Source organism: Sciurus vulgaris (assembly GCF_902686455.1).
Source record: "Sciurus vulgaris genome assembly, chromosome: 6".
NCBI lineage: Eukaryota > Metazoa > Chordata > Mammalia > Rodentia > Sciuridae > Sciurus > Sciurus vulgaris.
Window position 1 is genome coordinate 87,716,419 of NC_136466.1, and position 17,759 is coordinate 87,734,177.

At 31.5% G+C, this 17,759-nt stretch overlaps 1 protein-coding gene across 1 annotated transcript in view; it reads left to right on the top strand.

Moving 5' to 3' along the window:
- CHD1 (chromodomain helicase DNA binding protein 1) overlaps window positions 1–17,759 on the top strand; it is a 70,864-nt gene that overhangs the window by 20,896 nt on the left and 32,209 nt on the right. The window contains 14 exon segments of the mRNA XM_079145826.1: window positions 2,309–2,510; window positions 3,471–3,590; window positions 5,266–5,330; window positions 7,457–7,603; window positions 7,746–8,014; window positions 8,776–9,001; window positions 9,392–9,492; window positions 9,705–9,883; window positions 10,694–10,821; window positions 11,356–11,572; window positions 12,387–12,476; window positions 13,667–13,857; window positions 14,784–14,972; window positions 17,064–17,226. Of these exon segments, the coding sequence (XP_079001952.1) occupies window positions 2,309–2,510; window positions 3,471–3,590; window positions 5,266–5,330; window positions 7,457–7,603; window positions 7,746–8,014; window positions 8,776–9,001; window positions 9,392–9,492; window positions 9,705–9,883; window positions 10,694–10,821; window positions 11,356–11,572; window positions 12,387–12,476; window positions 13,667–13,857; window positions 14,784–14,972; window positions 17,064–17,226 (2,287 nt within the window).

Consider the following 17,759-nt stretch of genomic DNA (forward strand, 5'->3'; position numbering starts at 1 on the left):
CCTGCAAATGCTAATTTTTAGCACTCTACCATTGATCTATCCTCCCTGAATCCCTCAGGAGAAGTTTTGCCTAGCTGTGCATCTGTAGTGTTTAATGAAGATTTATTTTAAAATGTAGACCTAGGGCTATGGTTGTAGCTCAGTGGTAGAGTTCTTGCCTACCACATGTAAGGCACTGGGTTCAATCATTAGCACCACATAAAATAAATAAGTAAAAGGTATTGTGTCCGTCTACAACTTAAAAAAATTTTTTTTAAAATGTAGGCCTATAATAGAACCCTCCCCCAAATTTATTCACTCATCCATCTACCTTATTTCTTATTTGTGTTACTTGGTATGGAACCCATAGGTGCTTTGCCACTGAGCTACATTCCCAGCCCTTTTTGGTTTTTGTATCGGGATCTCACCAAGTTGCCCAGGCTATCCTTGGACTTGTGATCCTCCTGCCTCAGCCTTCTGGATTAAAGGCTTGTGCCACTGTGCCTGGGTTCATTTGTCGAGTTTCAAAGTATTGAGCACCCAGCTGTATAATGTTTTATGTTAGGTACTCTGGAAAAAATAAGAAAGTTATAAGTCGTTAAAATGGTAACTCCTGCATATTTCTACTCGCTTGAAGAGTAAGTTTAACAGCACTTCTTTTGATTGCTTTTTGATTACTGTACCAGACTTGGTTGTGTCTGGATCAGTTGTCTTAAACAGCACAGAATGATATTTATCAGTTTACATAAATGTCTCAATGTTAGTTCTTTAATGGTAAAGACTTTGTCTCATCTTACTCTCCCCAGTGTCTTGAGTCAGTGATGATTTTTCTTAGCTAGTGGGTTAATGGAGAAATAAAATCATTGCTAAAATTTCTCTCAAGCCCTTTAAGTAAACTGTTAGGATTTGTGGTACTGGGATTGAAGCAAGGAGTACTCTATCACTGGGCTAAATCCCTTCTTTCTCTTTTTTTTTTTTTTGAAGGATCTCACTAAATTGCTGAGGTTAGCCTTGAATTTGTCATCCTCCTGCCTTAAACTCAAGTAGCTGAGGTTACAGGTGTATGCCTCTGTGAGCCCTTCCTTCCTTTCTTTCTTTCAAGTTTAAAGGCACTATGCTATTTTGGGGCCTCCGAACCATGTGATGAAAGGATAGAAACAGTGGCAAAATGATCTTGATAGCATAAACCTTTCAGAGGCAAGTTTTCATTTACTGTTTTCCAAGAAGAAAAGCATTCCACTAGATGGTTAAGAGCATGGTATGCTTGTTCATATTTTAAACATTTTAACTTATATCTGACTTGAGGAATCAAAATTCTTTCTGCAAACATTTATTTGTTTCCATATAAAAAACTAAGTCCTTATTCTAGAAAAAGGATTAGGGTAACTTTATTTTGTAGTCTGTTTTCTTTAGGCCAGTTCTGCCATCTGGTGGCATTATTGAAAATTACAGAAGGTAGTAAAATTGGATTGTGCATGAACTGTTACCTATGGATTTTGAAAGCCAGGTGAAATTCTGTCAAGAGCTGACTTTACCCTATGAATAGAGATTTAACACTCAAGTTTCCAACAATTCATATGTAAACACCATGTGCCCAAATGGCCTTGGAAGTAAAAACAATTTTACACACTCAATTGTTTAGTTCAGGCCATTTCTCTCCTACTTTGGACCAATAATGAAAAATGGGAAAAAAGATGGTTTCTCAATGAGCTGCTAATTTCTTTCTCATGGTTGTGTGTAGAGGTTAGAAAATATTGAGAGAATTTGGTATTATTTCAGATTTGTTTCTGTGGAACCATGAGAAATTTAAATGATTTTCTTAGAAGTGTTATTGATATTTTAATGTAAATTATATTTTATAATAGCTTATTTATAGTAAATTGCCATATCCTGGAATTATAGAATAAAGGAATGGTCTTGAAAATAGATGAGAACTACAAATAAATTTCTTTTACACCTTATACAAGATTTTTCAACATTAAATCTTTCTTTCACTTAATTCCTTTTTTGTAATTGCTGGAGATGGCCTCTTAAACTTCTGTGTACCATGACTTAAACTGATTTTCTTTCCAAGTTTCTAGTCCTGGAGCCTGTAATTAGGGTTTTGTTTATTAACTTGGAGGGAGAATGTCTTATTGCTTGTGTTTTTAAATCTATCAAATATGTTAGTTGCTACAAATTAACTAACATTGATTCTCTTTTCTATTTGGACATAGACAGTTGAATATATTGAAATCATGTTTAAGGATTTGGGACTTCCTTCTGACCATTAAGAAAAATTAAATTCCTAATGAATTTTATTTGAATTCTGTGTATTTTCTAATTGTAGCCAGTCAGATGATGATTCTGGATCAGCTTCAGGCTCTGGATCAGGTTCGAGTTCTGGAAGCAGTAGTGATGGAAGCAGTAGCCAGTCAGGTAGCAGTGACTCTGACTCTGGATCTGAATCAGGCAGTCAATCAGAGTCTGAGTCAGACACGTCCCGAGAAAACAAAGTTCAAGCCAAACCACCGAAAGTTGATGGAACTGAGGTAATAAATAAAATATCCAATGAAAATTAGATTTCCAGCATTACTTTGGGAAAATTTATAGTATTACAAAACAATTTCAAACATTAAAGTTTACTTTTAGTAGTTCTACAACTGTGGCTATGTATCATTATCAACTAATTAACTTAAGTGAAATAGTGTATAACCATAAAGACATGCATAACATACAAGCACACATAAATGAAGCCTTTTCTGCCTCTTTCTGAGGCAGATGTTGAATTTAATAAATAATTCAGTTTCATGGGTTAAAATTAAAGACTTCATGCAGTCTGCTTGTTAAGCTTACAGTGATCTCTCCTTTCAAGATCTTCAAAGGAGATACTTTATTGCTAATAGGATGAAGATTTAATAGAAATTTGCTTCTGCAAAGATAATTGATAGAATAGGTTAGGGTTTTTCCTATTTGAAACAAGCTACTACAGCATAAACTAAGACCTGTCCATACTTCCCAATAGTATATGCTGTTATTACTCAGTGTACCAGTCCCTAATGTGATTAGATGCTTGGACTAAGACTATAAATCAACCTACAACTGCTTTCATGGAAAAAAAATCTGCTTTAAAAGAAAAAAGGTCAGCTGAGCTTAATGTGCTTGGTGACATAGTTAATTTATATTCTGACTCAGGCTCTTCATCTTTATCACCAAAATAGATAAGTACACTGGGCAGCACTGGCATAGCATATTTTCAGTTTGTTTTTTAAAGTAATACTCTTAAGAGGATTATTGTCATCTATGAAACTTGAAATTCCATTAATTTTCTTATATATAGCGAAGCCCAGCATTTTATTTTAATTATTTTGCAGCGATATTATATTATATGTAACATGAAAGAGGAAAATATTCTTAATTTATTATTTGGACAGAGAAAAGGTGTTAGAATTGCCAGAAAATCCATTGTTTTTGCCACATTTTATCTTTCTCCTGGTACGTTTCTGTTACAGTTTTGGAAATCTAGCCCCAGTATTCTGGCTGTTCAGAGATCTGCAATGCTCAAGAAGCAACAGCAGCAGCAGCAGCAGCAACAGCAACATCCAGCTTCATCTAATAGTGGATCAGAAGAGGTGAATTTTCATAATGAGTTATTTAAAAAGTAGACCTTATGCTTAACCTTTTTTTTTTTTTTTTTTTTTTGTGGTGCTGGGGATTAAACCCAGGGCCTTGTGCTTGTGAGGCTTAACAATTTTATATATATATATATATTTTTTTTTTAACAATTTAATGTTAATGAAGTTACTAAAAGTAATTTCTTTGAAAGAATAAATAGGAAATACCTGCATTTAAATATATTTGTGAAGAATCTTGAAATATAAATATACCATTATCCAGTATTTTTCCACTTCAGGGATTAATTTAGAATAATGGGAAATGCATGTGCATTTGCTCATCATAGTGAAACTAGGAATAAACACAAATGGGAAATTTGAAGGAAAAAAATTAAGACATACATTTGTACACACCAGGGGATAAATATTATACTATTAAATTTGTATAGAATACTAACACAGTTTTTAAGAAATGTTTTTATTTCTAACTGAAACATAATAATTGTACATATTTATGGGGGGTAGAGTTTGATATTTCAATGCATATATACAATGTGTTAAAATTAGATGAAGGCACTTGGCATACCTATCACTTCAGATATGTGTAATTTCTTTGCATTGGAAACACTTAGTCTACTATTTTGAAATATTCAATTAATTATCGTCAGTTAATAGTGTTTTTTTTTTTTTTGGTACTGGGGATTGAACCCAGGGGCACTCAACCACTGAGCCACATCCCCAGCCCTTTTTGTATTTAATTTAGAAACAGGGTCTCACTTGAGTTCCTTAGGGCCTCACAAAATTGTGAGACTGTCTTTGAACTCTCCATCCTCCAGTCTCAGCCTCCCGAGCTGCTGGAATTACAGGCTTGCACTACCACTCCTGGCAGTTCATAGTTCTTCCTGTGCTATAGAACATTAGTTTTTCTTCCTATTAAACTGTCTGCACTCTTCTACCCATTAAAGATACTGACTCTATCCCTTCCTCTCCCACACCCTTCTCAGGCTCTGGAAACTATTATCCTTTTAGTTTCCACTTGTAAGTGAGAATGTATGATATTTGTCTTTTTGTACTTGATGTATTTCAGTAAATATGTCCTTCAGTTCCATTCATTTGTTGCAAATGATAAAATCTTACTCTTTTTAGTGACTAATATTGCTTATTGTATATATGCCACATTTTCTTTATTCATCTATCAGTGAATACATAAATTGGTTTTATATCGTATGTAGTGAATAACAAAATTATTGTCATAATAGTTGAAAAAGACTAGACTGCAGTTATAAACAATTTAGTTCCTATGTGTGTATTAAGTATATATACATGGGTGTTTGGACAGAAACATTCAGGAAAAACTTATCTACTGTTGAAGAATAATGTTATTTCAAAATTTGGCATACCAACAGCTAGGATTCCTTATTGTAGCTATACTACACAACAATGATTACCGGAGAATGGTGGATGTCAAGGTTTTATACAAAGTGCTGACATTGTGGTATTTATCTGATTTCATTATTTCAATATCCAATAAAATATTATTAATTACTCTAAGCCAGCTAATGTAAATATAAGAACATGGAACAACAAGAGACTTTATAGGTACTATTATTAGCAAAGTGAACATTATGTAGTATACCCAGCATGGCTACATTTTAAACATTAATGAATTACATTTTAAAATTTTTCTTTACAGGATTCCTCTAGCAGTGAAGATTCTGATGATTCATCAAGTGAGGTCAAGAGGAAAAAGCATAAAGAGTATGTCATTTTTTTCATCTGACTACTTTCACATCAGAAAAATACTAATGATTTTGTACTTCTTCTTTATGAAAGTTGTTGCCAAAATTAGACTTTTAGAAATTGTTCATGGCTTTTATAATTTAAACCATTAACTCATAACATTTATCTTTCTTTGACTCTTAGATTTTTATGCCATTTATCTCTTATAATTCTCACCCCTAAATATTTGTAAATTTTAAAGATGTACTTACTTTCAAAAAAACCTTAATAACTTGGGAAATGTAGGAGTATGGGGATCATTATTTATTAAATTAGTTCATTTATTTTATTAACTATCTTTACTATTCATCTGCACATGAAATTTACTTCACTGACAAGAACTCAGTTAGAAACTCACTGGAATTTCATTACAAATTATGACTCAGTATTAAGAGTCCCTCAGATTTTCAATTTATATACATTTGAAATGGTTTGTTTTTTTCTCTCATTCTATAGAACCTTTGTTCTGTTGTTTGGTCTCTAAATGTTCTATTGGTCTTTGATATTCTGAATGTTCACTTTGCTATATCTGTGTTTGGATTTGTTATTTTTCACATGTGTTTTTTGATATATTTTTTCATATATCTTTAATATGAAGATTCATATTTCTTTTAACTTTCCCAAAATTCATTTGTTGTATCTTTGAAAGTTTTCTTTTTCTCATTAACTCAGCTGTTCCTGTTAATATGTATATTGGCTCATCCAGTTCATTCTACATAAATCTTACCATATATCATGTTTTTTATCCATTTATTGCTATGCTTCATTGTGACTAATTTCTTCAAATGTGTCTTTTAGATTTCAGGCATTTTTTTCTTTTTTTTGCAGTGTGAGGGATCTAACCCAAGGCTTCATACATGCTAGTCAAGCACTGTACCACTGAGCTAGCTGTATATTCTAGCTTCTATTGCAAAGTCACTGTATTTTCAAATGCTTTGTCTCTTCAACTATTTGTCTTTCACTGAGCTATTAATATTTAAATTTAGAATGAGTATAAGTATATATATTTAAAAATGAATGGTTTTTGATATATTTACTTCAATGTAGAGATTATTGTATTACAAAGAATATAATAGATTTTTTTCACATGGCATGCATATTGCTACTTTCAATGTCCAAGCCCTAAAAGGATCTCAAGATAAAAAGCAATTTGCTTTTGTTATTTATTTTCGTAATCATATTTTATCATGTGTTTGTTTTTGTTACCTTAATATAGTCCTAATTAATGCAAAAGATCCAGAGCAATGGAGCAAAAGTGACAGCTGATATAAGACAAAGGTTGATTATCCCTATATGAAGTGCTTGGGTCCAGAAGTGTTTCACATTTCAGTTTTTCACACTTTCGGGATATTTGCAGACTTAACCATTTGACCTTAAAATTCCAAACCTGAAATGTTCCCAAATCTGAAACATCCCAAACATGATGCTCAATAAATTTCAAATTTTTGAATTAGGAATAGTCAACTTATATCTATTAAGAACTCAATACGTATCTTTTATTTCAACTTTAATAGCAGAACATTGACTTGTGCATCTGGTATTTTATTTTACATGTGGATTATAAAGAAATAGATTAAATGACTAAAAATAGTAATGACAGTAATTGTTGGCTATTGTTTGAGACGATGCTATTGGTAGTTTTTTACTTTTTTGAACATTTTTTTCTAAATGTATTTTAAACTTTTTAAATGAAAATATAGTATTATTTTTTAAAATTATTTTTAAAACATTTTAAAAATCACAGCCTGCAGAAAATTAAAATGAAAGAAATTGGGGTTTTTGAAAGAGCAAGTGGAATAATTGTACAGTATTTTTAAAACTAAACTTGTGATTTTTGAGTTAGCATAATATGTTTTCATCTGTAATGAGAATAAAATACCAGTTTTATGTACAGTTCATTTGAGGTATCTAAATAAAATTCTGAAGTTAAATCTATGAATATCCAGTGTTATTTTACAGACATTTTATATTTTCTAGCATAGATAAAAGCAACAATATTTTTTACGTTAACTTAAAGAGAATTTAGTTGGTCATATTTGTATTTTATTAGTGACGATTTAATTACATCTGTGTAAATAAAAATACTTTATAAATTTTGTGTACAGTGAAGATTGGCAGATGTCTGGGTCAGGATCTCCATCTCAGTCTGGTTCAGATTCAGAATCTGAAGAGAGAGAGAAAAGTAGTTGCGATGAAACAGAGTCTGATTATGAACCCAAAAACAAAGTCAAAAGCAGAAAACCTCAAAATCGGTGAGTGTATTATGTTATTGATTTGATGCTAAAAATTATTAGTTATAGAAAATATTCCTTCTTTTTCTATATAGTGTCTTAAATCTTTCTTTGTAATAGTATCTTTAAAATGCCCCCCCCCCCCCCCCCCGTCCTTCTCCAGCTCTAAGTCAAAAAATGGGAAAAAGATTATTGGACAAAAAAAGAGACAGATTGATTCATCTGATGATGATGATGATGAAGATTTTGATAATGATAAAAGAAGTTCTCGTCGCCAGGCAACTGTCAATGTTAGCTATAAGGAGGATGAAGAAATGAAAACAGATTCTGATGATCTACTAGAAGTGTGTGGAGAGGATGTTCCTCAACCTGAGGAGGAAGAATTTGAAACAATAGAAAAGTTTATGGACTGTCGGATTGGGAGAAAAGGAGGTATTTAAAAAAAAAAAAAACAACATTTTATTGTTTGGTTATTTAAATAATATGTACTATAATAGGATAAAGTATTTAATTTTTTAAATTCTGAAAGCGAAGGTGGTGGATTTTTCTTTTCTTTTGCTTATTTGCTATAAAACTATACTTAGCCCTTCTCAGAAATTATCTACCTGACCTCATGTCATATATGAAGAATACTTAGAAAATTTCAAACTTCTGCATTTGAATTTTTCTCTTCTTATACCTAAATAATTAATTTCTATTTCAGTATTTTCAGTTACACAAAGGTTTGGTTTTTGAAATATTTTTCATCTTAAGTATGTAGGTTATTTTTAGTTACCTAGAAATGTAGTTTTAAAATATAATAAATTAAAATAATTAAAAATCAGCTGAATGAGGTGGTGGTTGCCTGTAATCCAATGACTTGGGAGGCTAAAGCAGGAGAATTGCAAATTTGAGGCCAAACAAAAAAACCCAGCCTCCTAATTGTCAGTATCCTAAATGGCACGTCAGTATTCTAATCTTGGATGTTCCACTGTTTTGGTCTTATTTATTTTTTTTAATTTTAAAAATGGGATTAAATTTAGATTTTATTTCTGAAAATTGAGTTTCTTTTATGTGTAATATAACTTGACAAATTTCTGTACTGATTGTTTGCTTATTTGAGTCATTTTGTACTAATATTCTTGAAATTTAGAACCAAAAGGAAATAATCCTGTAACAGAATTACATGGTAGTGTCTGTACTTTTGTTTTTAGCTACTGGTGCTACTACAACCATCTATGCAGTTGAAGCAGATGGTGACCCAAATGCAGGATTTGAAAAAAATAAGGAATCAGGAGAAATCCAGTATTTAATTAAATGGAAAGGATGGTCACATATCCACAACACCTGGGAGACAGAAGAAACCCTTAAGCAACAGAATGTTAGAGGAATGAAAAAATTGGATAATTACAAGAAAAAAGATCAGGAAACAAAAAGATGGTAAATATGCCCTACTATACACACGCACAAAGATGATAACTAAGCTTTTTTGGTAATACAAATATATTCAAGAACTAAATGGCAGTCTAAAATACTTAATTTATAGTATGCCATGTCTAGGTAAAACTCTTAGGGTAGCCATATCCAGTTTTTTCCCCCTGTGTGTATATCTGCATCTGCATCTATATATATGTATCTCATACATTAAAAATTACAAATTTATAAAGTTAAAAATCAGTGATGCTGTATTTGTTTCGATTTCTTAATTATACATCTTGGCTTATGTGATTAAGTGGCAAAATGGGAGCTTGTGTGCTACAGATAAGTGTTTAGTGGGATAAGTTACTTAGAGGAGAATTTGAAGTCTATTCTTGTTTTCAAATTTTTTAGGTTGAAAAATGCTTCACCAGAAGATGTAGAATATTATAATTGCCAACAAGAACTTACAGATGATCTCCATAAGCAGTATCAAATAGTGGAGCGTATAATTGGTTAGTAATAAATGATTGTGATAAAACTTATTTTGTTTATACTTGAAATTTTAAAAAATTTGATGTTTACATGTCAAATTACAGTAGCTTGCTCTTATTAGAATGATAGTTTTAATAAAGCAGATGACTAAATTTTACTTGTGTAGCCTTTGCTGAGAATTTCTCTGAGATTAAATGTCCAAAGATACAATAAATACTGATTTATCTCACAGCTCATTCCAATCAAAAGTCAGCAGCTGGTTATCCTGATTATTATTGCAAATGGCAGGGCCTTCCATACTCAGAGTGCAGCTGGGAAGATGGAGCTCTCATTTCCAAAAAGTTTCAAGCATGCATTGATGAGTATTTTAGCAGGAACCAATCAAAAACCACTCCCTTTAAAGATTGCAAAGTGAGTATTATTTGACATTTTTAATTAGTGAAAATGTCTTTATCACAAATATTATAGGTATAAGTAGAGTTGTATTCTGATTTCAGACATACTTAAGGAGACTACTTTTTGGTTAATAGGTCTTACAGGAAGTAAGGAGTCCTCCAATTGCTCTGTGATCTTAGATGTGGCATTGACTTTTATCTTTAGTGAATCACATGTCAGAAAGGTGAAAAATTGATGGTGATGGTGATCATTGTGGGAAATAAACTGGGGAAACAAAATAGAGAAAAATTGCTTGAGAATAGAGGGGTTTAAAAAAAATAGCAGATATTTTCTCTGAAGGCAGGAAAGAAGAGGGACATACTCATAAGAAAGTAACCAGGACTAGTTTGTCTAATACTTTTGAAGTCCTCATAGTTGATATGAAGTTATTAGTGATAGTTTTCAGGTTTCTTATGGTATTTTTAAAATTGAATGGAAAGCTAAACCAGTATTATGGTTTCTTTTTAGATGAGCAATGGAGGAATGGCTATGAATGAATCTAATATAGGTCTTTGCTTGTGAATACTTGAATTCCATGTATTTCTGCAGGAACTGATTTTTCTCAGTCATTTTTTATTCAAAAAGAGGGCAGGATATTTCACTGTGTGTTCTTGTTAGAATACTAGAAAAATAGTCTAAATCCCAGGTGTATTTTGATATTGATTCTCTGATATTGAAGATTTTAGATGGAATTTTATAGTTTGTGGTGAAAGCTGAAATTTTGACCTTTTAGTGTAATTTGTTATATTTAGTAATTCTGTAAGCTAATATTTACTTCCACTACAGGTATTAAAACAGAGACCAAGATTTGTAGCCTTGAAGAAGCAGCCATCCTATATTGGTGGACATGAAGGTTTAGAATTGAGAGATTATCAGCTTAATGGTTTAAATTGGCTGGCTCACTCTTGGTGCAAGTAAGTATATTTTAAAATCATTTTTGGATTAAAAATCTTATTAACAAAGAGTTCAGAGATGATTTCCTTTTTAAGGATAAGGACCTTTTACATGCATTTCCTAGTTTGTATGAACAGTTCTTATTACATAATAAAAAGAAGAGAATTAGAGTTTAACTTGTTTGTTGGAATTTTTCAGTGTGTTTTTATTCAACTTAAAAATAATATGTACAGTCTCATCCTTCAGTATTTCTAGAATATTTCTCTTTCCTCTCGTTATTCCTAATAACCATTTAGTCCTCTACTTTTTCCATATCTCTTATGATCTCTACCCTTGAGAGTGTACACAACCCTGTAAGTTGCATTTTAGCTATGGTTTTTCACCTTTGTTCTTCCTACTTTTTATAATTATTTACTATATGTGGACTTGACCTCTAGTAGATCATATACATGTTCATATAAATGTGTCCACATGGTGTGAAAAGTACATGGTATGTATATATTGAGTCTTTATTGCATACTTATTTTACAAATTTTTGTTTTTTAACTTTGTAGGGGAAATAGTTGCATACTTGCTGATGAAATGGGCCTTGGAAAAACAATTCAGACGATCTCATTTTTGAACTATTTGTTTCATGAACATCAGTTATATGGACCTTTTCTGTTAGTAGTACCACTTTCCACTCTCACGTCCTGGCAAAGGGAGATTCAGACATGGGCTTCTCAAATGAATGCTGTGGTTTATTTAGGTGATATTAACAGCAGAAACATGGTAAGTTGTTTTCCCACAGATTTAAAATCTGGAAAGACTTGTCTTTGACCATGAGTATTTTATCTTCTTTGTTTTTGTTTTTGTTCCTGTAGTTCATTCTTTTTGTTTTGTTCATTTATTTGGCACTGGAGATTGAACCCAGGGGCCCTTTACCACTGTGCTTCATCCCCAGCCTTTTTTATATTAAAATAGGGTCTTGATAAATTGCTGAGGCTAGCCTCAAACTTGGAATCCTCTGGCCTCATCCTCTTAATTAGGTAGGATCACAGGCATGTGCCTCCATGTCTGGTGTGTAGTGTTAATTCTAGCATAGAATATGCCACAAAGACATAAAAATAAAATATAATTAGATATAATAAAATCAATTTTGGGTTTAGAACTCATAGATATATATTTCTTAACAACTTATAGAAAATTTCAGATGTACAAAGCTGTCAATATAGTGTCATCTCACTTCACAATTTTAACTCATTGCCAGTTTTCTTTCTTCTGTACCTCTACATATTACTGTCCTCCCATTGTTGAGAAAACTCCAGATATATTCATCCATAAATGTTAATATTAAATGCATTTCTTAAGTTTTGATTAATGAGAACTTTCTTCAGTAAAGGTGTGTATTAAAATGATGTTTGCTTTTTTTAATAAAATGTGTCTACGATACTGTTTGTATTTTGTGAGATTAATACAGCATGTGGGACTTTAAAGGAATTTTTGTTGTACAAACATATATGGATTCTTTCATGTATTTTGAGTGACTTTTAATTTAAGAATAATTTGCTTAAGACTATTAATTATCCTTAAAATTTCTTAATAGATAAGAACACATGAATGGATGCATCCTCAGACCAAACGGTTAAAATTTAATATACTTTTAACAACTTATGAAATTTTATTGAAGGATAAGGTATGTAGTAGCTCTATTGGTTTCCTGTTTGGTATATGTCAGTTTTTCCTTTTCTGTATGTTTTGGACAAAATGAAAGGATAACAAATCATGGCACAGGCCAGCAAACTATAGTTTATGGGCTTATTTATTTTTTTTTTTTTTTTTATAGCTAAGAATGGCTTTTACCTTTGAAAAGGTTTCATTCAAAGGGTTATGTAGAAAGAATGTATGATAGAGACTACATGTTGATCTGCAAATCCTAAAATATTTATGATCTTGCTCTTTACAGAAAATGTTTCCCAACTCTTCACTTAAACCAGTTTATTAGTGTCTATTGATTTGAAAGCATTTTAGAGAGGAGAACGATGCTGAACAGGATTAAACTACCACTATATGAAGCACTATATTAATTGTTTTATTAAATTCTCCCATCTACATTCTATTTGTTGTTTCTACTTTACTGAAGAGAAAAATCAAGTCTCCAAGAATTTAATGGAATTGCCTAAGATCACACAATTAAGCAGCAGAATCAGGCCTGATAGAGACCTAAATTTATATATTAGAGATTTATATAGTTCATGAAAGTCAAGTAGTAAATAATACTTGCAGTGGAAGAAGACATTGTTCCCAATTGACATTAATGGAGACCTTCATTAGACTTAGGATTTTTAAATTTGATTTAATGTTTTTTTTTGTTTGTTTTTTTGGTACTGGGATTGAACCCACAGGTCCTCAACCACTGAGCCACATCCCTAATTCCTAGCCCTTTTTATTTATTTTTTGAGACAAGGTCTCAATAGGTTGCTTAGGGTCTCTGTGTTTTGCTGAGTCTAGCTTTGAACTTGACAATCCTCCTGTCTCAGCTTCTCGAACTGCTGGGATTATAGGCGTGCACCACCACCAAGATTTTAAAATCTTATAAAAATTCTAGATATTATTAGTTTTTCCTTATCAGTATGTTTGCTCTGTTTTCTAATGGTTAAATTAATCATAGAAAAAACATTTTGCATGATGTGTTACTTGATTTGGCAACTCAGTAAATCTTGAAGTAAAAATTATTATTCTATTTGAAAATTAGATGAAATTTGTTTTTAATTTGCTTTGTTTTAATCTGAATTCACAGGGGAATTAAAATTCCATATTTTTAATTTAAATTCCAAATTTTTTCTCAATTTTAACTTTTTTTTTTTTTTTTTTTTTTCTTTTAAGGCATTCCTTGGTGGTTTGAATTGGGCATTTATAGGTGTTGATGAGGCACATCGATTAAAAAATGATGACTCCCTTCTTTATAAAACTTTGATAGATTTTAAATCTAATCACCGTCTGCTTATCACTGGAACTCCTCTACAAAATTCCCTCAAAGAGCTGTGGTCTTTACTACATTTCATTATGCCAGAAAAGTAAGACAAATTTGGGATATAAAACTTTAGTCTTGACTTTGTATGGTAATGTTGAGTGAGGGGAAAAAAGGAATGCAGGGAATAAAATCAGTTAGTGTTTTTTTTGCTGTAAAGCATTGTTTCACAGATTATTGAGAAAAATAAAAGGACATGATGGAGTGAGAGATAATATTTGGAATTTGTAATATTTTAATTTTTAAATTTTTGTATGTAAAACTTAAGCCATGTGTAATAAATTATATCAATTGATTTACCCATGCTCAATTTACCTTGCTTGGAAATCAAAATAGCACTAGTCTTCGTATTTAGTTGTAGCAGTAAAAAGAACAACAAGCTGCTGCTAATCCCATTCTACAAAATTAGACTGGAAAAGGTTAAATAATTTTGTGGTGGGCACCTGAGCATTGTTCTTTAAATTGTTCTTTAATAAAGCCATAGCTTTAAATGTATATTTGTTTCTTTGGTTTTTTTTTTATACCAGGAATTGAACCACAGGGGTAGTTAACCACTGAACCACATTCCCAGCCCTTCTTAATATTTTATTTAGAGACAGGTTCTTGCTGAGTTGCTGAGGTTGACTTTGAACTCATCCTCCATCCTCAGCCTCCTGAGCTGCTGGGATTAAAGGCGTGTGCTACCGTGTCCAGCTAAATATATATTTCTGAGAAATACATACTTAAATACATCTGATTTAAGCTCAAGGAAATATATGACTTATAAAACTCGTATTTTACATATATATGTATGTATGTATGTATGTATGTATATATATGTATATATACACATAATTGACCTCTTGGGAGGGAAGTTTTTAGAAGTGACTTTTTAACTCTTGTTTTCTAAAAGAATATTCCATATGACTACCCTGGATAATCTCATATGCTTTTTTTTTTTAAATGATTATTCCATTATTTTAAATTTTAAAGGTTTTCTTCCTGGGAAGATTTTGAAGAAGAACATGGAAAAGGAAGAGAATATGGTTATGCAAGCCTCCACAAAGAGCTTGAGCCATTTCTCTTACGCCGAGTTAAGAAAGATGTAGAAAAATCTCTTCCTGCCAAGGTTGAGCAGATTTTAAGAATGGAAATGAGTGCTTTACAGAAACAATATTACAAGTAAGCTGTACACAGAACATGTTTTGAATATTTAATTCTGGTTGCCCTCCATGTTTTTGTCTTGGTGTTCCCACCCTCCTCACAAATAGGATCTTAGAGCAGTAGCAACTCTTGTATCTTAGAATGGGTTTATTTTATTATATCATGAGGCATAGATATGATGATGTCTTCAATTTGTGGGGGTAACATAATACTGAATCATCATCTAACACATCATTTAGTCTCTTTCTTAGATGTTCATACTGTTACCTGATATATTTTTTTTAAAGTATGAGAATTTCTATGATAGTAATGTATTATAGTTATGAGAATTGAAAAATGGAGGTTAAAAAAAAGCTTAGGACTGAATTTTAGGCTCCCCTGCTTTATGAAGAACAGTAACATTTTGTATACATTTTGCATGTCAAAATCTTTATATTAACACTGTTTAAAGAATCAAAAAAGAAAATGTCCTATCATCTACGTAAATACTTAATTGCATAAAGCAAAATGGCACATGTGTGTTGTTTTTTTTTTTTTTTTTTTGTGGTGCTGGGGATTTGAACCCTGGGCCTTGTGCTTGCAAGGCAAGCACTCTACCAACTGAGCTATATCCCCAGCCCAGCAAAGCACATGTGTTTTAAGTGTAAGTATCATGCATTTAGAAATATACTTATTACTTAATTTTTAGGTTTTTATTAGGGAAGATTTCAAAAAAAGTCACAAAAATAGCATAATAAAATTGTTTTAGCATTTTTGCCACTGTGACCAAAAGACCTGACAAGAACAATTAGAGAGGGAAAAGTCTATTTTGGGGCTTAGAATTTGAGAGGTCTCAGTTCATAGATAGTTGATTCTAGTTCTCAGGGTCTGAGGTGAGGCAGAAGACGGAGGAAAGCAGAGAGAGAGAATATTGAAATAAGGTCTGTCTATGGCCATTGATTTGTGTTTTTAAAGTCTTTTATCTGTAGACCCACCCCTTTTTTCCTTAAAACTTATTTAATAAGAAAAAAGCTATTCTATAGAATTTTTCTAGTGTAAATTTTGTGTAGTATTCTCTATAATATAGAATACTTTGACATTTCATATTTCCTATACGGTGGTAGATAGCTCCTTGTTTAGATTCAGATTTTTAATTTATGATAAGCATACGTTTTGTAGTACAAATAGAGATATTCCAATTCTGGTATGGAGTTGCTTTTTAAAAAGTGAACATTTTTATCATAGAAAATATCAGGAAAAGGAGACTGAAGACACAATCCCCTCTAATTCTTAGTGCTAGTCATATATCATGAAATTTGAACATTAGACTCTTCCAGGTACATTTTGGTTAGCTAAGATAATAAAGTACTGCCAGTAAATGTATGTAAAACATTTTAGAAATTCTTTCTGGAAGGAAAAAAGTCTTTTAGTTTTTATTATCTCTTTTGGCATTGAGAATTGTCCCTATGTTCCATTTTACTTTTTAGTCCATACTCAGGGAGATAGTGAATAGTAGTAAAGAAAGCTAGAAGAAGAATATATAAACTAGATAGTTGGGGATTTTCACATCCCTTTAAAGATGGATTTTATAAGAAGAAAGTAAAATGTGGTATAAGAGAAAGTAAGTCTTAAGAGGAGGAAATGTTTTATGTATTTTGGACTAGTAGCACTAAAAGTTATTCTGTAAGTTGCATATGTGTTGTGTAAACATAATTTAGAGAAGTCAGTGTGACTAAAATCAGGCACTGTGAGGTTTCTTTTAGGTCTGAGAAAAAGGTCTCATTTCAGAAGCTGTCTAGAGCAGTAAAATTTGTAAGAAGGTTAAAGTAGATGATACAGTTGACCATCTTTGTAGCAAATTTTGAAGTGGGAGAATTGATACACTATCCCTATTATAGTACACTATCACTCACAATGTTACATAAAGCCTTTTCTATGTACAGTTAATGATTCACATAACAAATAATTTGTTCCAATGAGTCTTATGAATGAGGTTTAGTCCATGGTATATCCAGTTGTGAATTTCATAATAGTGCAATTTTGCTTGTGCTAGGTTTCTTTTTTTAATGGTTTCAGAATTCATCTTATTAATTGTTCTGCTAAACATCACTTTCATTATATTTTTTCAAGATGGATTTTAACTAGAAACTACAAAGCCCTCAGCAAAGGTTCCAAGGGCAGTACCTCAGGCTTTTTGAACATTATGATGGAGCTAAAGAAATGTTGTAACCATTGCTACCTCATTAAACCACCAGATAATAACGAATTCTATAATAAACAGGAAGCCTTACAAGTAAGAATTTTTAAATATTACCTTGTGATAAAGCAAAATTCTAGGAATGTTTATTTCAATTTTAACTGAAGATGGTGCAGTGCTTTAATACATTGTTTAGATGTTCTCATTGGTTAATGTTTTACTTAAATAATGGTCTTGATTATTTTTTAGTCTTTATAAAACTTTAAAAATTTTAATTATATAATTTTTGATTTGTTTTACAAACGTCTCTCAAACTCTATGTACTATAGTAATTTATTCAACAAAAATCTATTAGTATGTTCATAATTGTGAAAAATTTGCTATAATGATTATGCTAGATTTGTGAATTTGCAAATAGTAGTCCAAAGAATTTCTTGACCTCTGAGCTTCCCTATTCCCAGTACTTCTGGAAGAAAAATTTTAAAATATGTGAGCATACCTGTAATCCAGTCAAACTTGTAGTACACTGAGGGACCAGGATCAGTTACTAAACTATAATACATTTGCTTATTCTCTTAAATATTGGATTGCTTCTTCTTGTATATTTTTGACTAAGATATTTGAAGAAA